At 52.1% G+C, this 27,722-nt stretch overlaps 1 protein-coding gene across 1 annotated transcript; it reads left to right on the top strand.

Moving 5' to 3' along the window:
* Nucleotides 1–27,548, top strand: LOC116793826 (exocyst complex component 1-like). The gene is made up of 18 exons (XM_032701976.1): nucleotides 1–82; nucleotides 1,294–1,475; nucleotides 2,741–2,859; nucleotides 7,284–7,443; nucleotides 8,350–8,543; nucleotides 11,670–11,897; nucleotides 12,735–12,867; nucleotides 15,627–15,736; nucleotides 16,755–16,904; nucleotides 17,185–17,278; nucleotides 21,677–21,789; nucleotides 21,976–22,086; nucleotides 22,616–22,686; nucleotides 22,797–23,037; nucleotides 23,726–23,909; nucleotides 25,001–25,200; nucleotides 26,882–27,076; nucleotides 27,188–27,548. Exons 2-18 carry the CDS (start codon nucleotides 1,352–1,354, stop codon nucleotides 27,341–27,343), a joined length of 2,583 nt encoding a protein of 860 aa, XP_032557867.1. The 5' UTR covers nucleotides 1–82; nucleotides 1,294–1,351; the 3' UTR covers nucleotides 27,344–27,548.
* Nucleotides 27,549–27,722: the final 174 nt, after the last annotated feature.

The following is a 27,722-nucleotide window of genomic DNA, read 5'->3' on the forward strand; positions in this document are numbered from 1 at the left end:
TCGCACTGAAGTCCCCGCGTTTCTCCTCGGCCGGTAAAGCCTTCGCCGGCTCTTCCTTGTCTTCTTCACTGCCAGCCCTTGGGTGGGTGATGGGCACCTCTGGGAGAACTTCAGGAAGGTCTCACTGACATTCTGAAGTCGTGCAGGTTGTCTGGAGGAAATGGGGAGTGAGGCAGCTCTGCTGCTGAGCAGCTTTTCAATTACAGCCCCGGCGAGTGTTGTGCTCTCTGCATTAACTTCTCCAGCAGCACTGAGCCCTCTATTACTCCGGCTTTCAGTCATTTCCCTGGAGCTGTTTGTTGCTCAAGTGCTGTTGCAAATGAATTAATGGGTTCAAAATGGGGTGTGGGGCTGCCATCCCACCTGTCTCTGGATGGGAATGCCATTAGAGAGGCTGAAAAGCTGACAGGGATGGAGAAACCAAGATAACCTGGTGAGAGACTTCAGTCAAAGGGATGTTGTGGTGACAGAACCGTTTTAGCAGTAAATTTCCTTTTTTTGGGGGGTCACAGGTGTGGCAGAATTCGTTTAATAATTGCAGATGTGATTTCAAGCTCGTTAACTGTGTGGCTGAGCTCACACCCCATCCCTGTGGGAGGGAGCTGAGGGGGTTCATTGGTTTCAGTAAAATTCAATAGGAGCAAATTTCTCTTCCAAAACATTCCAAGAACCTGTTCTGAATATTGTTATTTTCCTACAGCCCTGTATTTCTATTTATCTCTAATTCTCACCTTTTATTTGTAGCCACTTTGCTACTTTCCCTCCCCACCTGGCTCAAAGGCTGGGAAGTAACTGCTGGTTGTTTCTAAGTGTTTCTCCAGGACCTACAGGATGTGGACTGCCAGGAACCCTGGGAGTGCTGGGTCTGACTTACAGGGGTGACACCTCTCCATGACAGGGCAGTGGTGTTGGAAGTAGATGATCTTTAAGGTACCTTCCAACCCAACTTCCCAGACAGGCCTAAGAGTCACAGAATCCCAGGATGGTTTGGGTTGGAAGGACCTTAAAGCCCATCCATTTCCACCCCCTGCCACAGGCAGGGACACCTCCCACTAGCCCGGGTTGCTCCAAGCCCTGTCCAACCTGGCCTTGGACACTTCCAGGGATGGGGCAGCCACAGCTTCTCTGGGCACCCTGTGCCAGGGCCTCCCCACCCTCTCAGGGAGGAATTCCTTCCCAAAATCCCATCTAACTCTGGCAGTTTGAAGCCATTCCTGTCCCTCCAGGCCCTTGGCCAAAGCTGGGGCAGCATAGCTCCTCTGGATGCCCTCCCAAGCCTGGCTGTGTTTGCAGGAGGTCACCACGAGCAGCAGCACCCTCAGCCACACTGCCCTGGTGCTCTGGTCCCACCATGGCTTCTCTCTGGATCTCGCTGGAAAAGGACCTGTTCAACCCTCAGAAGAAGAGGCTGCTGGAAACCATCCGGGTCTGGAAAACAGGGAAGAAGAAGAAGATGTCCATCCTCTGTGTTGTGGGTGAGAACTCTGAGGGGAAGGGGGTGGGAGAAAAAACCCTGGACGGTTTCTTTCTGTCATAGTTTGGTATCTGATGGCTCTTTTCCTGCTCTGGGAGAAGGGGTAGAATCCCTGTTGGGAATGCTGTGTTTTAAGATTAAACAAAGGAAACCTTTATCCCAAGAAGGAGCTGTGTCACGTCAGTGTGTCAGTCAAGAACTGGCAACAAAAGCACACTGATGATCTGTAGGTGGCTGGGAAGAGCAGGATTTGCTCCCTCCAGGAATGTAAGAGGGTTTTTTTTAGGCCATTTGCATCAATTCTGTCATTAGAGGTCAGCAACAAGCCGTTCTAACCCGACCCAGCGCTGCAGCCTCGCTCTGTCCGTGGGTTTGGTGAGAGCTTTAACATTCCAGGAGGACAGAGTTGTTTGATCAGGAGCCAAAGGAGCAAATCCTTCGGGACATTTGCAATCTCCTTCGGTCTCTGCTTTTCTAGTTGCTCTATCACTCCTGAGAAGTTGTTAGTGTAGATTATTTTTTTTTACAAATTTGTAGGGGAGAGACTTTCCTGCCAATGAGTTTCTAGACAGTGTAGTCACCTACAGCATCGATTTCCTAAAATCTTAACCAGAGTGTTTGACCCAAATGAAGTCCTTCAGCTCCCTCTGTAGCCAGTGGAGGGCAGGAGGAATATCCCCAGCACGTGGCATCTAAAACACACGAGTTACCCCTGGAACTGGCTGGCTTGGATTTCTGGAGATATCAAACTCAGATGGAAAATCAAAATGTTAACCGCCAGAAAATAATTCCGTGAGCACTTCCCAGCTGAACCAAGAGGTGCCTGACAGCTGATTGACACAGGAATTGATTTTGGATGGGATATATTAGTGTGAGTGTCAGTCAAACAGCTCAGTGCTTTTGGACCCCGTTGTAGGGCCAGAAATATGGTACAAAACTGCCATAAACCTTATTGCACTTGGGCACCCTGGTCCTGTTGTATTTGGATCCTGCTGAAATCTGACTTGTGCCATTCCAATGGCCTGGTTTAAAACTCTTGAGAATGGTTGGGAATCCCTCCACAGACTTCCAAATGCTCCGGATTAGACGCCAGAGAGCCCTTCCCCTCTGTAAATACTCAATGAAAAGCCACTGTAGCCTCTCTCCATCTGACCACAAGGGCAAATCAGTGTCTGTGGGTCTGTCTGTGCCTGTCCCCCCCCTTTGAACTGCTGTCCTGGGCTGACAGTGATGTTTTGGGTGGTTTTTCCCTGTTCTCCTCCCCAGTGGACACCTGGAGGCCAATGCAGCCGTGCCTGGTGCAGGTCAGGGCGGAGCCGCTCCGGACAAGGCGCTGGTGGCCTCTGGCAGAGCTCAGGCTGGTGGATGGCAAGAGCCTCCAGCAGGTAGGACTGGCTTTCCTTCTGTACCAAAGAAATGTGAGGATCCATCGGGGAATCCAGGCCAGGATCCATCAGGGAATCCAGGCCAGGATCCATCAGGGAATCCAGGCTAGGATTCATAGGAGAATCCAGGCCAGGATTCATCGGGGAATCCAGGCCAGGATCCATAGGGGAATCCAGGCCAGGATCCATAGGGGAATCCAGGCCAGGATCCATAGGGGAATCCAGGCCAGGATCCATTGGGGAATCCAGGCCAGGATCCATTGGGGAATCCAGGCCAGGATCCATTGGGGAAGCCAGGCCAGGATCCACTGGGGAAGCCAGGCCAGGATCCATTGGGGAAGCCAGGCTAGGATCCATTGGGGAAGCCAGGCTAGGATCCATTGGGGAAGCCAGGCCAGGATCCATTGGGGAATTCAGGCCAGGATCCATTGGGGAATTCAGGCCAGGATCCATTGGGGAATCCAGGTCAGGATCCATTGGGGAATCCAGGTTCTCTGGTGCTCAGCCCAGGAGGAGCAGTGGGGTGTGGGAGGTTTCCCACACAGTGCTGCCCCAGCCTGGCTGACTCGAATTTCGAGGAAAACCCCACCATTTCAAACAATTCCAGGCCCTCTGCCCTCCCTTGGAGCTGTTTCCTGGAGCATGGGGAGCTGAGGTGCCTCCCTGGCTGGTTCCTCCATCCTGCATCAGTGCTGCTGGGCTGTCATTTCCCTCAGCCCTTCCAGGGACATGCTGAGGCTGGAGGCATTTCTGTCCCTCCGGAGTCATCCAGCTCTAAGTTCGGGAATGTCAGGCTGGCCAAATACTTGATTTGCTCAAACACTTGGTGGTATTCCATCAAAGGTTGGACTTGATGGTCCTAGAGTTCTTCTCCAGCCTTAATGATTCCGTGATTCCACGTTGCTGCATGGACGCAGCTTCCATCAGATCCAGTGGACAGGCTTATTCCGCAGGCACGGGACCTCCTGGAGCTCTTTGCAGGAGCCCTCAGAGGCTGGAGAGATGGGCTGCAAAGCTCTCCTCTTGTCAGGTCTCCTCTTGTCTTGTCATGGTTTTGGTTGGAAGGACCTTAAAACCCATCCAGTGCCACCCCCTGCCATGGGCAGGGACACCTCCCACTATCCTAGGTTGCTCCAAGCCCCGTCCAACCTGGCCTTGGACACTTCCAGGGATGAGGCAGCCACAGCTTCTCTGCCCAACCTGTGCCAGGGCTTGCCCACCCTGGTGAGGGTGCACTGGCAGGACACAGCCAGGCCCATCTGTTGGTCCATGTTGACAAAGCTTCTTGAAAGACATTTGCAAGGGGTATTTACAGATTAGATGGAGGCGTTTGCTGAAAAGAAGGATTATGGAGGGTTGGCATCTGTGCCTTTAGGGTGACATTAAGGTTTTAGGGCAAGACAGCATGGACAAGATATTCCCTTTCTGCTGCTGGGGCTGGCAGAGGGTCGTTAAAGTCATTATAATTAGGTTTTTTATTAATGGGAATGTTCCAGGGGCTTTGGCAACACGCCTGGGATTTCACAAGCACGGAAATAAATGAGGGAAAGAGCAGCTTTCTAGTTCTACAGCCAGGACAAATAAAGTACATCTGCACAGCATGTCTGGAAGGAAAATCAAATCCAATGCAGCTTTGCAGGGCATCTTGATCCCATGGGCAGAACTGGTATCTCCCTGACAGCTCTCCATGGTATCTCCAGAGCTGGTATCTCCTTGTCTCACGGGGAGATAGGTGCTCTCACCAGCCTGAGCTCCCAACTGCTTTGGCTCCTGAGGAATTCAGATTAGAAGACAATTCCAGGATTTTCAGTCCTTTTCCCCTTCCATTTGCCATCCCAGTGAGGATTTTTGAACCCTCTCCTGCTGGGAGGCAAATAGAGAACTTGGTTCTCCTGGTGGCAAAACCCTCCGGATACCTCCCATCCTGCATTCCTGACACATCCTCCTGGTTGGGCCGTGTCTGTCCTTCAGCTTACAGAGCTCTTTGCCCTTGCAGATGTATTTTTGGATTGCAGTCACCTCCCCTTTTAACCTTCCCTCTGGCAGGCTGAGGGCTGATGTCCCAGTCCCCTTCCCTGGTGACTGGTGACAGCACAAGGGGGATTGGTTTTAAAGTGACAGAGGGCAGGGTTAGATGGGATAGTGGGAAGGAATTCTTCCCTGGGAGGGTGGGGAGGCCCTGGCACAGGTTGCCCAGAGAAGCTGTGGCTGCCCCTGGATCCCTGGGAGTGTCCAAGGCCAGGTTGGGAGGAGCTCTGAGCAATGTGGGATAGTGGAAGGTGTCCCTGCTCACAGAGTGGAATGGGATGTGCTTTAAGGTCCCTTTAGATGCTCTTTAAGGTCTCTTTCCAACCCAAACGATCCTATCAATCCATGACTCCCTGACTTCTCTCTTCCCTGGAGCCTCTTCCAGGCTGAACTTCTCTTTCCTGAACGTGGAAAGCCAGAATTGTTCCCTCTCATTCCTAAAATAGGATCCACTCACCAGCTGAAATCAAAAGAAGAGTTTCCCTGGCACCAGCAAACACTGACACTGCAAGTGCAGCTGTGCCTGAAGCTACAGCTCCCCTGCCCAAACCAGCCTGAATATTGATGAGGGGATTCATTAATGCCTCCCTGCTTTAATAGCTCCTCACAAGGCACAGTTATAACCCTGTGGACTGTCAGTTCCTCCCCCAGACATCCCTGCTCTGCTCCAGCCCTGTGAAGCAATGTGGGGGTTTGATGGATTAATTCAAGGTGTCTTGGAAATGACCCATAATGTGTTGTAGGACTCAGACACTCCCCACCTGTGATGATGCTCAGTGCCAATAATTGTAAGTTTAAGGCTTCTGAGTTCTCCAGAAGGCTCAGGCTGTGCTGCAGAGCTCATGGGATGGTGCAGGAAGGACTTTCCTGCCGTGGGATATTCTGAATTCAGCAAACCCCGTTATTCTTTCCACTTATCTAGTGGAGAAAAACAAGTCTCCTGTGGCTGGAGTTCCCCCTCCACGAGACAACATCCTCAGGGCATAGGTAGATGTAAACATATTGACATTTCTAGGAATGAAAACAACTTGGGAAATGCTTTTCCTTCCCAGTCCATGCTCCTGTTCTCTCAGGTGACCTTCCTTGCAGGGTGATGGCAGGTGAAGCACGAGGGACACCACACTGCTGCCATGGGGATTTCAGGGCTGGGCTGGTGGAAACCTGGTCCTGGGCTTCCTCTGGGTGTTCCCAACCTTGCACTGAAGGAAGGTTTTGAGATTTCAGCTGGGCCAAAAGTAAGCCCTGCGGAAGGAAAAGCAGCATCCGGGGAGAAAGAAAAACGGGAGACAAATGAGATAGAGCTGGAAGGAGATTAAAAAGGAAAAGAGAAACTGGCAGAAAAAACCAACAGCGAAGGAACGTGTTGTTTTCAGACTTCACTTCCCTGTGTGGGTGGGGAGGCCCTGGCACAGGTTGTCCAGAAAATCTGTGGCTGCCCCATGCCTGGAAATGTCCAAGGCCAGCTTGGAGCAACGTGGAATAGTGGAAAGTGTCCCTGCCCATGGCAGAGGGTGGAATGAGGTGAGCTTTTTATAGGGATGAAAACAGCTAGGGAAATGCCACGGGTGCTTTTTTTCCCCCAGTCCCTGCTCCCATTCTCTCCCTTCCCTGCCAAGAGATGGGGCTGCAGGGGGAAGCACGAGTGACACCACGCTGCTGCCACAGGGATTTGAGCCTGTGGAAACCTGTTCCTGGGCTTCTTCTGCATGTTCTCAACCTCTGAGTGAAGAGAGGTTTGAGATTTTGAGGATTGCAGAGGGAATGTCTGCAGTGGGGGCTGGGTGGGTGTTGGACTCACCCCAAATTCCCGATTCCAGCTGATCACACTGTCTCACACAGCACATCATTGCACCACAGCGCTCATTGCCACGGGATGCTGGAGGTGCCAACACTCTGAATAAGTTCCAAAAACCACCAGAGGAAACCAGGGACAGCAGGTCCTTCAAGGGCTGTTAAACACAGGGCTGCAGATCCAACCTCCAGCTCAGTGAGCTGCTGGATCACGGGCTGCTGGAGCCTGCCAGGGAATCCTGAAGGCACCAGAACTCTGGGCTTGCCCTTTGAATGCTTTTTATCCCAAACATCTGCCACTGGCCACTGTCAAGACTCATCAGCCATCCCCCAAAACCGCAGTGGAAGGTGAAGGGCTTTATCTTAGCTGAAAATAAATGAGTGTGATGAGTCAGGACTGGCTGACTGCTGGGGCTGAGCCACTCTGGGTGTCCCAGTGTCCCCTCCTGCAGCCAGAACTGCTGTTCATCCTTCCTTCTCAGTGCTCTGAGCATGATAATTTGCCAAGTGCCATGAACACACCTCTCAAATGTGCTGCAAACCTGTGCTGGGTGTCCCTGGTGTGGCCAGTGGTGGCTAATTGCTGGTGGTAATTAACCATCTAGGCCAGCCTGGACTTTGACCTGCAGTTTGACAAGGTGTACAAGTGGACCACCAGCAGCTTTGAGGAGAAGAAGACCTTTCTCAGGTGCCTGTGGAAGCTGAGCCACCGGTTCCTGGGCAGAGCTGTGACCTTTGTGAACGTCCCCTCGTGTGCACTGGAAGGTAAATCATTCCCTTGGCACACTCACAGGGGCTTTTGGCATCATCACCCAGAGGTGATGATGATCCACACCCACTTCAAACAGTGGATGTGGATGGTGGGAGAGGGGGAGGGGGTACCAGGGAATGGGAATCAGTGGGGAGGAGACATTTGGGATATTTGGAGGCGGAGGCACCCGACTTATCCAGTGGCCACGGTGGCACAGTGCCAGGCTGGGAAGAAAAATAGACAGTTTATCTTATTTTCAGAGCTCCTCCCTGCACCCTGGGCTGGAGAGGGGAGTAAAGTGTGGGTGATGCCAGAGCAGGGGTAACTGCCTGCCTGGTGACATCCCCCCACCAAGAAATAAAGATGTGTGTGGATATAGAAATAGATTTTACTTCACAACACGTGATTATCAGTGTCTTTCATAGAATCACAGAAGGGCTGGGGTTGGAAGGGACCTTAAGGACCATGGAGTTCCAACCCCCTTCCACTGTCCCACGTTCCTCCAACCTGGCCTTGGACACTTCCAGGGATGGGGCAGCCACAGGTTCTCCTGGCAACCTGTGCCAGGGCCTGCCCATCCTCGTGGTAAAAACCTCCTTCCTTGTATCTAATTCAAATCTAAGTCTCTTCACCCCGACACTTGTCTCAGCTTTGTAGGACGTATCAAAATGTCCCAGCACCCAATCCCAGAGAGGTGAGCAACTAAAAACCCAACCAGAGCTCCAGTTAAATTCCAGTGGTGTGTTTTGTCCCTCTCATGAAGCTGAGCCTTTATCCCACACCCACCTTCCTTTGCTTTGACCTTGCTCTGGGTGGGCAGAGACCGAGCCCACTGAGCTCCTGTCACCTCATTTTAGCAGGGCTGATCAAATGACAGGTTTATTGTCACCCCATCTCCATGTCTCCTCCCGCCCACACAGGGATGCCAAGACCCCAAGAAGACGAGAAGGACCCCGAGGAGGCTGAGAACCACGAGGGGCTCAGCTGTTACCAGGAGATGACTCCAAAGGAAGCCGCTGATGTGCTGAAGGTGCTGGAGGAGCACGAGCCCCTCGTGAGCAACTCCGTGGCCTTTGCAGAGCAGCTGAGCAGGGAGCTCCACGTGCTGGACGAGGTACAGGGGCCAAGGGGGGCACTCACCTGGAAAGAAGGTGCTGGGCATGTAGAGACCAAAGAGCTGGGGAGCAGCAGCTCCTTCCTTCGCTGGGAAAACTTGATCTGGCAGCAATTTCTGGGAGCAGTGTTGGCTCAGGGTCTAACCGTGGGACACAGGGGGTGTGGGGTGCTCTGGGGCTGGCTGAGGGACGTGGGTGAGACTGGGAAGGGAAGGGCCAAAAATGAGCCCTGCAGAAGGAAAAGGAGCATTTGGGGAGAAAGCGAATGGGAGAAAATGAAATAGTGCTGGAAGGAGATTAAAAAAGCAAAAGACTAAAGGGGTCCAAGAGAGCTGGAGAGAGACTTTGGACAAGGGTCTGCAGGGACAGGACACAGGGAATGGCTTCCCACTGCCAGAGGGCAGGGATAGATGGGATATTGGGAAGGAATTCTTCCCTGGGAGGGTGGGGAGGCCCTGGCACAGGTTGCCCAGAGAAGCTGTGGCTGCCCCTGGATCCCTGAAGTGTCCAAGGCCAGGTTGGAGCAACCTGGGCTAGTGGGAGGTGTCCCTGCCCATGGCAGGGGTGGAACCGGATGATCTTTAAGGTCCTTCCAACCCAAAGCATTCTGGAATTGTAAATAAAGTGGCCTTTATTGACTCCATGTGTGTTTTTCTGCATTTCCGCAGAGGAAAACTTCTTCTTTTGAGTGCTGGAGCCAAAAAAAAAAAAAAAAGAGAGAGAAAGCTGCTTTAAGCATTTATCTTATGCTAAAATACCTGGTGCTGGCATTTTATGGGGAGAGAACCAAAGAGAAAAAAAAACCAAGCCAAAGGAAATATCCTAAAGCACACTGGAAAGCAGAAGCCCTAAATCCAACCTCCTTTAGCTCCAGTGTTTGCTGTATTCCCAATATATGACTTATTACAGTTGGAAATTCAGCAGTTAATCTGGAAGACCAAACTCCTGAGGTCTGTTCCTGCCAGCTCCTGGGAAGTCCTACAGGCACTTTGTGACTGTTTCCCAGTAAAATACCCTGTGAGAGCAACTAATACATCTCTATTAAGTTATTTGAGATGAAAGCAGCTGTTGAATACATTATTTTAATGCCTCCTAATGAAAAAAATGTGATTTATCTCTAACAGAAATTAATCAATGAGACGTTTCTATTTCTGAGGCTTAATCTGCAATATTAAGTGTTATTAATACCAGCAAGTTGGACTGGCACATGCATCTATTTAAATGCTTTTCCCCACATCCCAGAGATGACACCTTGGCCTCCTCTCTCCACATTAATCACCCACCTCATCTGGGGCTCTCAGAACTCACCGCAGCGACAGCCAGAGAGATCTTCTCTGCTCCAGGGGGAAGGATGGCACTGATTTGTACATTGCTATTCCTGTGTCATTCCAGGATCCCAGCACCTGGGGAACCACAGGCAGCTCCCAGCAGCTCTGCAGCTGGAGTATATTAGTTTTCCAGGAGCAGGGATCCTCTGGAGAGCCCCTTCCACGGGCACTGCCCTGTCGGTGACACCGGCGATGCTTCGCTCGGGGCAACCCCCCGTGGGGCTGTGAAGCCCTAATAGGACCATGTGAAGGCAGGGCAGGGACAGGCCTGGGGGAGGTTTATGGCTCTTGAGTTAAGAACATTTAATACAATCTGAAGTTCTGGGCAGAGCTGGGGGCCCTGGGGATTGCTGGAAAGCAGCAGTCCAGGAGTGGGGCCGGGCTGGGGAGGCTGGTTGGGCATGTTTGCTGAGCATCCTTGGTGCTTTTGGAGGTGAGGTTTGTGTGTTGGACAGGCTGGGAGAGCTGGGGGGGTTCAGCAGGAGAAGAGAAGGCTCCAGGGAGACCTGAGAGCCTCTTCCAGGGCCTAAAGGGGCTCCAGGAGAGCTGGAGAGGGACTGGGGACAAGGGATGGAGGGACAGGACAAGGGGGAATGGCTTTAAACTGACAGAGAGTGAGATGGGATATTGGGAAGGAATTGTTCCCTGTGAGGGTGGGGAGGCCCTGGCACAGGTTGGGCAGAGAAGCTGTGGCTGCCCCATCCCTGGAAGTGTCCCAGGCCAGGTTGGATGGGGCTTGGAGCAACCTGGGCTGGTGGAAGGTGTCTCTGTCCATTGCAGGGGGTGGCACTGGATGGGCCTTTAGGTCCTTTCCAACCTAAAACCTTTCTCTAGAGCTGGGGCTTCCAGTTCATCTTCATCCCGACAGCAGTGCAGGTGGAGCTTGGAGAAAGTCCTTAACACAAGGACTGGAGATGCCCAGCATGGATTGTGCTTCCAGGCACATCCCTAACCCAGAGCACAGAGTCTGTCCAAGCCACAACAACCCAACTTGGGTTCTCAAGAGGCTTCTCTTTGCTCTTCTTCGTTTCTCTCCCTCCCCTCAGCGAGCCGAGCACGGGGCAGGCTGGGGAGTGCAGCTGCTTCTGATGCTCTTCATTTAATGAAAAAGACATCAGAAAATTAAATTATCAGAGCAGACAAACCTCTTTAAAAGCTTTATTAACAGAGAGAAAAGCAGCAGCCTGGAAAGCTCAGGCCTGCCAGGCCCGTGCCTCTGGATTGTTTTCTTTCCAGGGACACGGGCCCTGCCAAGGATACAATGAAGGTTTGGAAGTGTGGGATCTCTTGCAGAGCTTGTCAGCAGCAATTAACACGCCGGGGGATCTGCACCGCCCGCCCAAACAAGCTCCTGAGCCCTCCTTAGGCAAATTGTGCCTTCAGGGCATGTCTCATGCATGATTTAATTGTTATTAATTGCACTGCCAGAGCAGCTCAGCTGGGAGACAGCCTGGCAGTGCCCTGAGCTGGGCTAAATGGGCTGAGACAGGCACTTGGCAGGGCCGTGGGGTGCAGGGATGTGTTGGAGACACACCCTCACATTGGGGGTGTTTTCCTACAAGGAGGCCCTGGCACAGGTTGGGCAGAGAAGCTGTGGGTGCCCAATCCCTGGAAGTGTCCAAGGCCAGGTTGGAGCAACCTGGGCTAGTGGAAGGTGTCCCTGCCCATGGCAGGGGGTGGGATGAGATGGGCTTTAAGGTCCTTCCAGCCTAAACCATTCCAGATTCTCTGCTTTAACTCTGAGCTGAGTCCATCAGTCCCTTCTAAGCCCTGGATCCCTCTGTTCTCCATCCCCAGGCCAACCTCCAGGCCATCATCTCCTCGGAGCAGGAGGTGACACAGCTGATGAGCTCCATCGACGAGGCCCTGGCAGAGGTGGCCAGGGTGGAGGAGACCCTGCAGGTCTATGATGAGCTCCTGGGAAGTGTGAAGCAGCAGATGGACCACATCCACCGGGAAAACTCCCTGCTGCACCGCATGGTCTCCAACAGGAGCAAACTGATGGATGAGCTCCTGTTCCTCACGGTGTGTGCATCTGTGGAGGCACTTCCTGTTGGATCTGTTACAAAACAACTTTCAGTGACCTCAAACACTGAAAACTATGATTTGTCTGCAAAGATTAAGGAGCTTCTCTGGCCTAGAAATGAGGGACTGTGTTGTCTTGATGGACACACGGCCGGGATGGACTCCAGGGGATGTGCAGTCCCCTCACCACCACAGGGGTCTCTCAAAGTCCTTTTCCTGGGCAGGATTAGTAATGACAAAGCCAAACGATAGTTGAAGAGCCAGTAATCATTACCCGGGAATGCACAAGCACAGCAATTAATGAGCAATTAGAGGCAGAACTTGCAACACCCAGCCCTGGTCCAACCTGCTCCCACCAGCACTGATAAACCCCCAGATAGAAGGGACTTGGAGTGTCCTGAGGCAAACAGAATCACAGGATCAATGAGGTTGGGAAAGACCTCTGAGATCATTGAGTCCAACCTTTGATCAAACCCCACCTTGTCACCCAGACCATGGCACTGATATCACATCCAGTCTGTCCTTAAACTCCTCCAGGGATGGTGACTCCACCACCTCCCTGGGCAACCCATTCCAATGGCTGATCACTCTCTCTGTGAAGAACTTCTTCCTGGAAAAAACTATACATCTACCATGGGAAAGCATTCCAGGGACTCCCTGCTACCCTCTTTGTCCAGGGACCCTGCTGTGCGGAATTTTGGGCTGGGAGGGGATGGAGTGTCGTGGACCTCCCGAGGCAGCTGAGGAGAGCACTTGGCTCTTTCCAGCCAGCAGCTTTCCATGTGGGATGAAAACCTGGCTGTGCTTGTACCTGCTCTCTTCTGGCTTTGTTTTCAGACCCGCCTGGACCTCAGCAAGGAGCACTGGGATGTCCTGAGCCGGGCGGATCTTTCCAGCCCTGCCGGAGTGAGATCCTGCAGTGCTGCAGCAGAGGCTTTGTCTGCCTGCATGAACACCCCCCTCCAGCCTGGTGAGTGGAGAGCAGGGACATGCCCAGCCTGTGCTGTACTCCCTGCACCATTCCAGCTTCCCAGCCTCTGCCGGTGGCCCTGAGCCACTGATGCCGGAGGGGATGTTCCCAGGAATCAGCTCCCGGGATCACTGAGCAGCTCTGCGGGCTGCCTGGGAAAAGCAGGAAAGAAAGAGAAGGCTTGGATTTGGGAAGCTCAGCAGCAGCAGCAGCACACACCCAGGGGCACCTGGGGGGGCAGGTTCAGAGCTACGAAATATTCCCCTGCAGCACATCCAGAGCTGGGAGCTGGGAAACAGGACTGGAGGGTGGGCTTTATTCTGGAGATCTTGGAATCCTGGAACAGTTTGGCTTGGAAGGGACCTTAAAGCCCATCTCATCCCCCCCCTGCCATGGGCAGGAACACTTTCCACAGACCAGGTTGTTCCAATCTGGCCTTGGACACTTCCAGGGATGGGGCAGCCACAGCTTCTCTGGGCAACCTGTGCCAGGGCCTCCCCATCCCCACAGCCAACAATTCCTTCCCAATATCCCATCTAACCCTGCTCTCTGGCAGTGGGAAGATATTCCCTGTGTCCTGTCCCTCCATCCCTTATCCAAAGTCCCTTTCCAGCTCTCCCTGGAGCCTTCTCTTCTCCATGTGACCCCCCCAGCTCTCCCAGCCCAAATTGTCTCAATTCCTGCTGTAAACAGCCAAGCTGGGCCATCCATGAACCACAGGCACCTCCTGCTGGGCTGGGAAACTGGTCCAGTTTCCATTAGACTTGAGTCAAACTTCCGCCAAGCATCTCCCCAATCCCTCTAAATACATGGATATAGGGCAGCACGGTGTGCCAGGGGTGTACAACACCTCCTACAGCTCACAGAGGGTGGGGGAAAGTCATATTTAGAAATTGTGGTCTCCTGGGGCAGCTCAGTTGTCTGTCCTCAAGCTTGGAAAAACAATAATCCATTGGAGCAGCGTGTGGGAGTTGTTGGAGCGCTGCCGGTGTCCGGGGATGTGCTCCTGGCATGAAATCCCGAGTTTTCCTTGTGGTGGGGCTGGGGGTGTGTCCTTGGCCGAGGTGGGACTGAGGGATGCTCTGCAATTTTAGTTTTTTTTGAGTTTCAGCTCCCTCCTGGGCTGGATTTCCTTGGGACTGCAGCAAATCCTCTCCCCTTTGTTGGCTTTTGGGTGCTGGTATTTATGGCAGGATTTATTCCTGTCCTGTTCCCCAGGGTGTGAGTGATGTGGGGCTGCAGCCCACAGCTCATCCCCTCCAGGCCATGAGATCCTCTCTTTTTTTCCTCCAGTCCATGATATCCTGCTTTTTATCCCTCCATACCATGATATCATCTCTTTTTCCCTCCATTCCATAATATCCTCTTTTCTCCCCTCAGTACCTTGATATCCTCTCTTTTTTTCCCTCCATTCCATGATATCCTCCTTTTCTCTCAATACCATGATATTCTCTCTTATCCCTCAATACCTCAATATCCTCTTTTTTTTTCTTCGCCATTCCATGACATTGTCTCTCTTTTCCCTCCATACCCTGATATTCCCTCCTTTCCCCTCCATTCCATGATATCCTCTCCTTTCCCCTCCATTCCATGATATCCTCTCCTTCTCCCTCCATTCCATGATATCCCCTCCTTTTCCCTCCATTCCATGATATCTTCTCCTTTTCTCTTCATTCCATGATATCCTCTCCTTTTTCTCCCCTCAATACCTTGATATCCTCTGTTTTTCCCCTCCATTCCATGATATCCTTTCCTTTTCCCTCCATTTCATGATATCCTCTTTTTTCCCCTCAATAGCCTGAAATCCTCTCTTTTATCCCTCCATTCCATGATATCCTCCTTTTCTCTCAATACCATGATATTCTCTCTTATCCCTCAATACCTCAATATCCTCTTTTTTTTCTCCTCCATTCCATGACATTCTGTCTTTTCCCTCCATACCCTGATATCCCCTCCTTTTCCCTCCATTCCATGATATTCCCTCCTTTTCCCTCCATTCCATGTTGTCCTCTCTTTTTTCCCCTCTATACCTTGATATCCACTCTTTTTTTTCCTCCATTCCATGATACCCTCCTTTTCTCAATACAACGATAATCTCTCTTTTATCCCTCAATACCTCGATATACTCTTTTTTTTTCTCCTCCATTCCATGACATTCTCTCTCTTTTCCCTTAATATCGTGATATCCCCTCCTTTTCCCTCCATTCCATGATATCCCCTCCTTTTCCCTCCATTCCATATCTTCTCCTTTTCCCTCCATTCCATGATGTCCTCTCTTTTTTCTCCCTCAACACCTTGATATTCTCTCTTTTTTTCCCTCCATTCCATGATATCCTCTCCTTTTCCCTCCATTCCATGCTATCCTTTTTCCCCCTCAATACCTTGATATTCTCTCTTTTATCCCTCCATTCCATGATATCCTCCTTTTCTCTCAATACCATGATATTCTCTCTTATCCCTCAACACCTCAATATCCTCTTTTTTTTCCTCCTCCATTCCATGACATTCTCTCTCTTTTCCCTCCATACCCTGATATCCCCTCCTTTTCCCTCCATTCCATGATATCCTTTCCTTTTCCCTCCATTCCATGATATCCTTTCCTTTTCCCTCCATACTCTGATATCCTCTCTTCTTTCCCTCCATACCCTGATATCCTCTCTTCTTTCCCTCCATACCCTGATATCCTCTCTTTCCCCCTCCATTCCATGCTATCCTCTCTTTTCCCCCCAATCCCATGCTATCCCCTCCTTCTCCTCCAGGTTCCCGGAAGCTGCAGGCGGTGGCCGAGCAGCTGATCCTGTTTGAAACCCTCAAGCAGAACTTTGAGAACTCTCTCATCAGTCACATCACCAACATCTTCCAGCTGCAGGTGGGCTTTGCTCCAAATCCTGGGAGATCTGAATATCCCGGGAAAAATCACACCAGGGCTGTAGGGGATGATTGTCCTAAAGTGTCTCCCCAAAGAGGTCTTTCCACATCCCTTCACCCTTCCCAGCCCTTGGGTTAGTTTTGCAGGAATGTAGAAGAAATCCAGCCCTGAAGATTTTTTTAGACTGAAGGTTTTTCTCATTTTATTTTGGGGGTTGTTGATCTGCTTGTGACACAAAATCCCAGGATAAGAGCCAATCCCTTGATCCTTCGATTAACACTTCTAGTGCTGATTTTGCAGTTTAAAAGATGTGATGGACAATTTCCCTCTGGGCAGAAATCTGAAAGGAAAATTGGACTCTTCCAGATTTCCTTTCATGAAAAGGAGCGACTCTCAAATCCTCAGGGCTATTTCCTTAAATCTTCAGTGTTTTCTTTCAAGCCAGGCTGGAAACCGGGAGGGAACTGTGGGATTTCCGTCCTTGGAGATTTTCAGATCTTGGCTGGACCAGCTGCTCCACCTGGACCTGCCCTGAACCTTCTGAGCTCCACACGACTCTGAGTCTGTGGCGTGGTGGTCCAGCATTTCCAGACCCTGGCAAATCCCTCCTATCCATGGCATCCCACCCCCCTAGGCTGAACCACCTCCCAGTGCTCCAAGGGAGGATTTCCAGCATGTTCTTCCACAAGGAGCTTTTCTCCTGTGCTTTCTCCCATGGATTATCCCGTGTTACTGTGGGCCAGCTCAGACTTGTTCCCAGATAACGGGATTCCAACTCGAGTTCCAAGTGGTCGTGCCTGCCCTGCTTCAGCTTGGAATTTGCTTCTCAAACCCGGAAATTCAGAACTGGAAATGGGAGAAATTCTGAAATTTCAGAACTGGAAATCGGAGAAATTCTGAAATTTCAGAACTGGAAATTGCAGAAATTCTGAAATTTCAGACCTGGAAATTCCAGGGGGATCAGGAAGTTTTCCAGGGCTGTTTTATTTGACCCTTCCTGGTGTTTCTGCTGCTTTAGGGCAGCTCTCAGGTCCCTGCTCTTGGGCAGCCCGTTGACAAGTTGTCTGCACCGAGCCATGGACTCCACCACGAGGAGCTGCTGCCCTACACCCCCCTCATGGCCTGGCTGAGGAACAGCAGCCCAGCTCTGTTCTGTGACCTCCCCAAGGTATGGCTGAAATCCTGAACAGACAGTACAGCTATTCCATCCCCTGGGAACAGATTGGTCCTGCTGGTGAATTCCTGGGGAGGGTTTGGTCTCACCAAACCCCCACGAGCGTTTGGTCCCTCTGGGAGAGTGTCCGGCCAACTTGGCCACAACATGTTGGACCTCTGTGCTGGGGAGGAGCAGCCTGGCGCTCAGTGGCAGATGTTGTGTTGAAGGAAAAGGTCTGAAATGCTAAAATTTGGTCTTTTTGCTTTCACCTGGCCCCTCCTGTCCCTTCCAGGTCTACGCCCAGAACCTCGGCAGACTCTACGAGCGGGAGATCAGAGCCTTCTTTGAACAAGCCAAAACCTCCTTGTTGGGAAGAAGAAAAGGAAGTGAGTGCTCTGCAAGTATGACCTTTGGGCTTTATTGGCAGGGAATGTGACAATCCCCCTCCATCACAGGTGTTTTCCCCGGATTTTGTGCCATGAGTTACTCTCTCCTCCGTGAGCTGGGTCGGAAGTTGGCAGGACGTGACAAAGCCGACTCTGCTTTATGTCAGGCAGTGTTTGTGTGATCTTCAATACCTTGATATTCTCTCCTTTTCTCTTTTTCTGCTCCTCAGAGCTGTAGCTGTTGGTCACCTTCCCCTTGCAGGGCTCAGGAATGCCACAGGGATGGTTGAGCTCCTGTTCTGAGGAGCTGTAGGATGTGGCACTGCCTGGTTAACAAAGCACAGCCACCCTTCAGCTGTTGTCACCTCCCTTCTCCCTGGCTCTCAAAGTCTTCCTGACCTGTTCCAGAGTTCCCACCCCACTATTATCTCCTGGAAAAAACCACCAAGCTTTCTCTTCTCCTGCTCCAAGAGCTGGAGCTCCTCTCCTGACAGGACAGGCTTGGGGTTGTTCAGCCTGGAGAATGCTCCAGGAAGACCTCATAATTTCCCCATCCCTGGAAGTGTTCTCCCCATCCATGAAAGTATCCAAGGCCAGGTTGGACAGGGCTTGGAGCAACCTGGGCTGGTGGAAGGTGTCCCTGCCCATGGTAGGGGGTGGAACGAGGTGAGTTTTCCATCCCTCCCACCCCAAACCACCCAGTGATCTTTTGATTCTGTAAAGCCTGGTCCATATTTCACACAAACAGGGCTGCTCACAGGTTCCTTAGGCACTTTTGCCTGTGAGGAGAAGGCACCAGGCCTGTCCCTGAAGACAGGAGGGCATTTGTAGCAATATTTGCAGAATGATTTCCCAGTGAGCTGTGTGTGGGGCTGTGCTGTCCCGAGGGGATCACTGCCACAGAAATCGCTGCATCTGACTCAAAATATTCCAGTCAGGTGTTTCTGGAGATAAAAAGAGAAGCTGATCTGTCTCCTCTGGAAGTTTTTTATTGCCCAGAAGTCACATTTTCCTTCAGCAAAACAAAGGACTGTAATGGAAAGTTCCATGCCAGCTTGGCCAGGCTTGAATGTCAGAAACCACTTTGCACGGTGTGTTTAGTCCATCAGAGTCATCACTGGGCTCCCTCCAGCTCTGCACCTCCTTCATCACTTGTGTCCAGGTCCTGAGCCAGAGGATGGGACCCAGGGAAGGGATGGGACCCAGGGAAGGGATGGAACCCAGGGAAGGGAAGGGGGCTGGTGGATCCCGTTTCTGGGTGTGCAGCACAGCCCATCCCAATGTACCCACCACCCCTTCCAGCTCCTCCTGCCCAGTGCCACCTCCCCCCTGGCAAAGACACATGCAGCAGGAAGACAGGGCACCTCAGGGCCGTGGGGTGGAACAAGGATGGGCAGTGCTGGCAGGGTACAAGGACCTGCAAGGGAGCACAGCAGTCCTGGGAAAAAAGGAAGAAAGTCTCACCTCAGTAGTCCCAGTGGCACCCAAATGGCTTTAAGCTGGCAGAGGGCAGGGTTAGGTGGGACACTGGGAAGGAATTGTTGGCTGTGAGGGTGGGGAGGCCCCTGCCCAGAGAAGCTGTGGCTGCCCCATCCCTGGAATTGTCCAAGGCCAGGCTGGAGCAACCTGGGCTAGTGGAAGGTGTCCCTGCCCATGGCAGGGGGTGGATGAGATGAACTTTAAGTTCCCTTCCCACCCAAACCATTCCATGATTCTCTGACCACTCAGCCTGGCACAGAGGGGCACATGCTCTGCCACACCAGGTGAAACAAATAGTTAACCAAGATAATATTCCTCTCTCCCATCCCTCTCCTCCACTCCTGGATACAGCTTTTCACAGGGCAAAGTGCATTTTCCTGCTTAAAAATAGGAATTCCTGATAAGAGGCAATGAATACATTTTCAGCAAGCCAGCCTGGGGAATTAGCAGTGGGGAGGCCAACTCCAATCTGTGCTTTATAAGATAATGTGATCAAGCCCCATTTCCCAGAGAGGGGTGATTGCTTTTAGTTAAACAGCAGGAAATCACAAAGATTGTGCCTGGGATAAAGAGGTTTCCACTTGCAGGGTGATTGATGGGCTTGGAGCAAAAGACTTGGAGCAGAAAATAAAAAGCGCCCAGGTTTGTCTCCTCAGGAGCAAGTGGTTAAAAGGGAGGGGTGTTGGAGATGCCTATTAAAGAGGCCCTTTATCCCAGGATGGTTTGGGTTGGGAGAGACCTTAAACTCACACAGTTGCACCCCCTGCCATGGGCAGGGACACCTTCCACAGGACCACTTGTGAAAATAACCTTGTTAAATTAAAAACAAGGTGGTGTGGGGCACATGTGGCAGCCAGGCTGCCCCATCCCTTCCTGGAAAACGTTAAACCAGTGATTTCCTTTCAGTACTTTGTGTCGAATGTCTATAAAACAGGAAGGAATTAAATCCCAGGAGCAAATCCAGCGTCTGGGAAATCTGTAACAGGGGAAAAAAGACACTTTGGAGGCTGCAAAACCTGTCCCTGCACCATCATAAATCATCCAAAAGGGCCATCTTTTTGATCCAAATCATCTAGGGTGGCTGCCCCGGGCGGGATGAGCTGAGCTTTGCTGGGCTGGGCTGCTCTGGGCCCTACTCTACTCTGTGGGGTGGGAAGGGCCAGGCAGGAAGCCCCAGGCTAGGTTTGAGATGTTCAGCCCATCACTGATGTGAGCAGAACATTAAATAACAGCCCCCTCCACCTCTGCAGAGTGAGGCTGGTGGGAGATCAGGGGATTTATAGGAGGTTGTACCCACGGAGGCACCTTCCCCTGGGCACCCCCTGGGCTCTGCCTGCCCCTCTCTGGAGCCCCCGGGGGGCAAAGCAGGAGGGAGAACATCCCAGCCCTCCCTCTGGAGGGGGAGGTGACCTCTCCTCAGCTCGAGGACACGGTCAAACTCCATCTCCAGCTCCCCTGGACGGGGCCAGCAGCACCAGGGTGTCCTTCTGCTGCAGGAGCTGGGCAGCCGCGGGCACTGGGAGCACCGAGAGTCTCTCCCAGTGCTCCCAGAGACCTCCAGAGCCTCCTGCTGGAATATTTCCTGCAAAACTGGCTGCTCTGGGGCTCTTTTGCAGAGAAAGTTTGGCTTTGAGGAAGCTCTGCAGGAACCTCATCCAAGGCCTTTCCTGCTGTTTCCTCCCCCTGCTCAGCTGCTCCCTGGGGTGATCCTGGATGGATGGGAGCCCAGGCTGTGCCTGACAATATCCCTTCTCCCTGTTTTTAAAATATCCCAGGCTCTCTGTGCCCCTTCTATTATCGTGGCACTGAATTTTTGGGATTGATTCCCTGCCCTCACAAAGGATTATTCATGGCAAAATGCTTCTAAAACACACCACCTGCTGATTTATTGCCTTGTTTCAGAATTATGGGAGAGTTTAGAAGGCAAACCTCAAGCTGTTTATAATTAATTGTGAGCCAGTAATTAAGTCTTTTCTCATTTTCCCATTCCCTTTTCCACACTAACATTTCCAGGCTTGTAAAATAATTTTTTTTTTTTCTCCTGGTTTTGCCACTTCCCAGCCGGTGAAATTCTCATTATCCTTTGCATAAGGGTGGGAAAAAGGTTCTGAAGGAGCTCATGAATTTTCTCCGTGGTTTTAGCAAGGCTGAGGTCACGAGCAGGGCTGGCTGTCACCTCTCCTCTGCGTGGAGGGCACTGACATCCTTCCCAAAGGTAAAAACCCTGCAGGTAGTGGCTCAAATAAAGATATTTCGGATGTTGTGAGAGATGGAGACCTGACCTGACTCACCCAGCAACTCTGGGAGAGTGAAATGATTTTTAGAATTAATTAGAAAATAATCTGGATGTTTCCCCCACTGGTTTCTTTCAGGGAGCGAAAGAATGGTTTTAAAATGCATATTTTAAAGGATTTTTTTTTCAATTTTTCCACTTGAGCCAAGCACCCAGTGAAAACAGTGGGGTAAAAAATGGTAATGTTTGAAAAGTATATTTATTTCCAGGTGAATGCTTTTAACTTAAAAAGGTCAGGTTTTGGAAAGAAAAAAAAAAGCCACTCCCACCTCCTCTGGATATTCTTTTATGGCGATTTACCATCAAAACTAAGCAACAAACAGTTTTTTCTGAGTCTCTTTCAGGTTTTTCTGCTGATTTATGCCCTTATCACCTGGGATTTTTCACTCCCCAGCCCTCAAGAGTTAGAACGAAGCGGTAAATAAATAGCAAAGGGGATAAGGAGCACAGCCCAGGGAATAAAAAGAGAACAATGAAAAAGAGAGAGAAACGGGCGTGGGGAGGAAAAATCCAACAGGAAAAGGGCAATTCTCGCGTCAGGTCGGACATAAAAAGAGACATTTCAGCCTCCCAAGGAGCTGGAGGGGCCGAGGGGGGTGGAGGTGTTTAACCCACGAGCCCCGCAGGTCTCCAGGAGAGCCCGGAGAAGCCCCTGGGGAACAGGCACCAGCCCCGGTGGAGCCTCCCCGGGAGCAGGGAGAGCCAGGAGGAGCCACCAGCCAGAGGGAACGTGGTCAAGGTGAGGAGCTGAGCGTTCCCGGAGGGTTCCCGTGTCCCACAGGCACTGCCCACATCCCGCGGTCCCTTTCCCGGAGCAGGAGCAGGGATGCTCCGTGTGCTGACCCGGCTCAGGTGGCACCTCGGGTGGGCACGACCCCTCAGTGTGCTGGGAGGGTTTCTGACGTTGCTGGTGGTTCCTCAGCAGGTGCTGGAGCAGGTGCTGAGGCAGCTGCAACCCCTTTGCACCTCGGAGCAGCGGTTCCTCCAGGAATTCTTCCAGCTGAGCCACGACACTGTGGATCTGCAGGGTCTGGAGGTGAGTGGGAGGAGGTGTCCTCTCCAGGGCTGTTTTCCAGTCCTCCCTCCAGCCCTGATACCAACCTCAGCAGGCACAACAGGGGGGCTGCTCATCTCTGTCAGGTACCTGGGCTCTCCTGGACTCTCTAGTGGGGAAGAATTAAAAGGAACTTAATTAAGAGCTCCAGCAAAATCACGAGGGGGGTCTGAGCATCCAACACAGGACTCCAACAAGGGAAAAAAGAACTAAACCCAGAGCTCAAGTTTTCCTCCCTAAGGGAGAGCAGATAAATCCTGATTTACATCAGATGGGATATTGGGAAGGAATCGTTCCCCGTGAGGGTGGGGAGGCCCTGGCACAGGTTGCCCAGAGAAGCTGTGGCTGCCCCTGGATCCCTGGAAGTGTCCAAGGCCACGTTGGCACAGCCTGGGCTAGTGGAAGGTGTTCCTGCCCCTGGCAGGGAGTGGAAAAGATGATCTTCAAGGTCCCTTCCCACCCAAACCATCCTGGGATTCCATGATAATTCCCACTCCTTTCCTTCTTTCAGGCATCTGCCACTAAGGGAGGGGAGACCTTGGCACCTGCAGAGGATCCTCCTTGCACCAAGCGCCGGAGCCAGTACGTGGGTGGTGGGACAGAGGGGCACGGTCTGCAGTGCCCACGGGGCAGTGCCCTCCCCATTTCATTGCTGACCTCTTGTTTTTGTTGGGTTTTTCTTTCTTTTTAAGACCAGAAGAACCTACAACCCACCTGCTGAGCGAGATCTTCAGCTGCCTGGAGCTGGAGCTGAGGGGTTTTCTGGATGTCTGCAACAAGGTCCACCCTTTTGGCTGCTTGCAGGTCCTGGTCACCTTGAGTGACTCCGTCTTTGGGATGTGGGGCTCTTCCTCAGCTCCCCCCTCGTCCTTCCTCAACACTGTCCTGGGCAACGTGTTGCTCCTGGCCAAGAGCAGCTTCAACAAATGCATTGTGAGTGTCAGTCAGAGTGAACCCAAGTGGGCCTGAGGGATGTTTGGCCTCCTCCAGAATCTTCTAACCGGAATCATTTAGGTTGGAAAAGCCCTCCAGGATCATCCAGTCCCCCCTGTGCCCAATCCCCACCTTGTCCCCCAGCCCAGAGCACTGAGGGCCATGTCCAGGCCTTCCTTGGGCACCTCCAGGGGTGGGGACTCCAAACCTCCCTGGGCAGCCCCTTCCAGTGCCTCACTACCCTTTCTGTGAAGAAATTCTTCCTGATGTCCAACCCGAACTTCTAACATGAGGGATGGAGCAGCTCTGCTGGGAGGAAAGGCTGAGACAATTGGGATTGTTCAGTCTGGAGAAGAGAAGCTTTGGGGTGACCTGATTGTGGCCTTCAGGACCTGAAGGGAGCTACGAGAAAGATGGAGAGAGACTATTTCCAAGGGCCTGGAGTGACAGACCAAGGGGGAATGGCTTCAAACTGACAGAGAGTAGGTTTAGATGGGATATTAGGAAGGAATTGTTCCCTCTGAGGGTGGGGAGGCCCTGGCACGGGTTGCCCAGAGAAGCTGTGGCTGCCCCATCCCTGGAAGTGTCCAAGGCCAGGTTGGACAGGGCTTGGAGCTTTAGTGACCCATCAGATGACCCTGGGGCCATGTCAGATCTGACAGAGCCACATCCTGTGTGCTGTTGCCAGGGGACCTTGTGCAAGGAGATCGAGGAGGCAAAGGTGCCCAGCAGGATGAAAGGTGGGATCCTGCCCTCTGTGAGCCGCTTCCAGGAGTTCGTGGACTTCTCCGAGGAGGTGTTCAGGACAGCTCAGAGGAGAGGGGAGCTGGACAAGGCCCACCTCAGGCTGGCCGGCAGTGTCTTCAGCAGCAGTGAGTACCAAGGCTGGTGGCTGGATGCAAATGTCCCCCTGCAGCTCCAGGAGCTCCCAGCAGGGCAGGGTGGAGGTTCCCTGTCTCCTGGGCACTGCCTGGAGCTGAAATCACCTGCACTGAGCAAGAGCCTGGGAGCATCAAAATTCAGATGGTTTGGGGTATCCCCTTTTTCCTGATCTCCATGTCTCCCTGTCCTCACGGTGCTGCCATCCAGGAGCTGGGTATCCCAGGGGTAGTAATTCTTTTCCTGTCACTCTGACCCCTCAATTTGGGGCAGATTTGAAGTCCCTCAGTCCTGGGGGATGAGAGCACCACCAGCAGCTGGGAATGGGCTTTCAGCCCCTGTTTCCATCCCTGAAACCTGCCACGTTCTGGATCAGCCTTCCAACCACTTCCAGGACCACTGGGAATTTGCTGAGTGGCTCCACACCTTCTATTTTTGGGTAAATGCTCAGACAAGTTTCCTTCCTGCCTTGAAAAGGCCCTTTTTTGGCAACACAGGCCCTGATGGCACATTGGGTGTGTGGTGTCTGCTGCACTGGGATGGTCCTGGCTGGGACAGGGGTGGGACACAGCTTTGGATCTAATTCCAACATCTCCTGTCCCACTATGGAGGGAGCAGCTCCTCACTGCAGATCAGACTCTTCTTCCAAGATCAGAGGTCTTGGGAGCCAAAGATCAACTTCCCTCAAAACATCAAGAGGGGTTGGGAGAGCAAGGCAGGGAGCTCTCAGTAGATCCCTGGGTTGTCCCAGCTTCTGGTCACTGGAGATTCCCAGGGGTTGCAGGACTAACAGCTCTGGCCACAGACCAGGAGGTGGTGGAGAGAGGCAGCTCCCACCTGCAGGTGGGCCTGGGCTGTGCCACTGATAAATCCATGACCATGGCACTTTCCAGGCTCCAGCAAAGTTTGCAGTGAAGCAGGGGAGGTAGGGAATCAAGCTTATGGACAGGGATCAGGATCTGTGTTATGAATAATTACTCTGGGACTAGTCGAAGTCAAATGGTTCAGATGAGACACCCTGAGCCCCCTCTGACCCAGCCTGCAGGGTCTTCTCCCCACACCTGATTTCCTCTTTTCTTTTAAGTCAATAGTCTGTCCTCAGCAAACCTGAAGGTGAACATACATATGGCCATGATGGAAAATTTCCACCACATCTACTGCTTCCTGTGCCAGAAGAAGATCCCCTGCCTGGAGGACAAGAAGAGAGAAGCCAAGCAAAGGTACAGCGAGCACATGGAGAAATATGTCCTCAAGTGCCTGGACCAGCCCCTGGAGAAGCTCCATGTGAGTACAGGATCTCCTGACCCTCCTCTGGGCCTCAAAGGGCAGCTGCCCTTCCCAGAACTAGAGATTTATTGGTGTTCAAATGACCCCTCCCTGAATCCAGTCTGGGATTATGTGAGTTTGTTGTCACATCCCAGTGTTCCCCCCTTCTCTACCCACTCACTGCCAGGTTTCACTGGGCAGAGCAGCCCCAGCATCCCAGAGTCACAGAACAGCCCAGGCTGAGAGGGACCTTGGAGACCATCTGGTCCAAACTGCCTTGGAAAGGTTGCCTGGATGAGAATCTGTAGCAACCCTGTCCAGTCCCATCCTGAAACCTCAGTGGTGGGGACTGTACTTCATCCCTGGGGAGGTTGGATTGATGGGATAATTGATGGGTGAGCAATTGCTTGTTCTCACTGGAAAAAAAATCTCTTCTATCAAGACAATGTGATCACTCTGCCTTCACAAGGAAACCTTTTTATCGCCGACAATCCTAAAAATGTACGGGATTTTCTCACTTTCTTCTGCTTTTTCCTCCTGTCCACTTGAAGGCCATAGATCAAGATACACTTGGGTGCAACTTTTCCGAAGCAATCCTAAGAATTTCCTGCTCGGCCCCTGCTCTGGGTTGCGTGTCTGTGTCTGGCAGATGCTCATTTCTTCTTTCACGGCTGCCTGGGCTGATCATTCCGACACAGATTCCACACTTCCCGAGCGGCCGCTTTGTTAACGGAGCTAAGAGCACCTGGCTCTGCTAACTCCCTTCCTCCCCTCGGCCATGGCTGCTCTGCTCCTCCTCTCACCAGCCTAAAATTGCTCACAGACTGAGCTCAGCTTGAATTATTCATAGGACCTGTTCCTTTCAATTTATTCCCAGTCGTTGCTGTCAAACATCTTGTTGCCTTGACTGGGAGATGAGCTCGGGGTCTCCTGCTTCCCGCTCTGCTTACGGCTTCCAGTCCTCCCCCTGTGAGGGAAAGGATGATTTCACTGCTCCCAACAAAGCCAGTAGTGTATGAAGGCACCTGGATTTCATTCTGCTCAGGGATCTCCAAAATCCTGCCGTGGCCTCTCCATCAGACCACAACAAACCCTTTGGGTTTGAAGGCTGACACCAGGATAAGGAATGTAGGAGCCCATTTCTGCTCGTTGGAAACAGCTCTTACATTTAGGAACTCAGAATCCTTAGGATTTGGGGTGTGTCTCCACAGCAAAATTGCAGTGGAAATAACCCAGGACAGCCTACGGATTTTCAGGATGTGTGAACAGGAGGGTGGACAGGAGGATGAAGGAACTGATTATTCCACCAGATGTGGAATTCCGTGGCCGGCTGTGGCAGAGATAGAGATGTCTGTCCCAAAAGCTGAGAGAACTTTGAGTTTTGCTTTACATTTCTGCAGGTTCTGGGATCCCCCAACCCCACCTCTGGCTCCAAAGCCTCTGTGGGGAGCAAAGCTGGAGGAAGCACCGAGTGACTTTTCCAGCACTCCCATTGCTCCAGGGGCCTGCAGCCCTTAGAGATGCTGCTTGCAGAGCAGAACCAATGGAATTCCCTAAACTCTGCTTTCCTGGGGGATAAACAAGCTCCAGTACTTCATTTCAACTTAATGAGGCGTGGGAAGGGAGCTGAGGGAAGCGATCCTGAGGCAGGAGCCCACCTGAGGCTGGGTCCTCATGGAATGTCTCCTTCCCTTTCCAGCACTTCTTTGAGGGGGTGAAAGCCCGCCTGGCTCAGGGGGTGAAGGAGGAGGAGCTGAGCTTCCAGCTGGCCTACAGCAAGCAGGAGCTCAGGAAGGTCCTTGAGAAATACCCTGGCAAGGAAGTCAGAAGAGCCCTGGAGACCCTCTACAGGAAAATCCACAAGGACCTCTCCCCAGAGGAAAACCTTCTGCCGGTAATCGGGGCGGGGTGTGGGTGTGACTCTGGGATGTTTTAGGGGTTCAGGGCTGCACAGCTGGAGCTGTCAGGGCCTCCTGAAGGGAGCTGAAGGGGAGCTTTCCCCCAGGTGGTGTGGCACGCCATGGAGCAGGAGTTCATCTGCCAGTACCAAGAGTTTGAGGATCTGATCCGACGCTGCTACGCAGGATCAGGGATTGCCATGGACTTCACCGTGGAGGACCTGCTGAGCTACTTCAGCTCCATCACTCTGTCCAACATGTAGACAAGACCCTCTCTGGATGTTTCTGGAAGCAGCCCAGGAACCCTCATCTGCAGCTACACCTTTAAGAAGCTGAACTCCAAACCCTTCCCAAGCCTGAGCTGTGGGATCACACCCTGACCTTAAAGTCCAAGACTTGTCAGTCTCAGACTAGAACTCCCCTGGGGAAGTGGAGTTCTCAGACCCAAACCACAGCTTCCCTGCTCCAAAAAACCCACTGTACCACGAGTAAATAAACCCTCCAAACTACCAGTTTCTGTGCCAAAGTGAGTGCTGGTGCTGCACCTCTTCAGCAGACCATTCCCAGGGGAAAGATCTCTCTCCAGGGACTCTCTCCTTCTTGTCCATGCTCAGATTTCCCAGAAAGCCTTCAACAGAGGGT

Source organism: Chiroxiphia lanceolata, chromosome 14 (genome assembly GCF_009829145.1).
Source record: "Chiroxiphia lanceolata isolate bChiLan1 chromosome 14, bChiLan1.pri, whole genome shotgun sequence".
Classification (NCBI taxonomy): domain Eukaryota; kingdom Metazoa; phylum Chordata; class Aves; order Passeriformes; family Pipridae; genus Chiroxiphia; species Chiroxiphia lanceolata.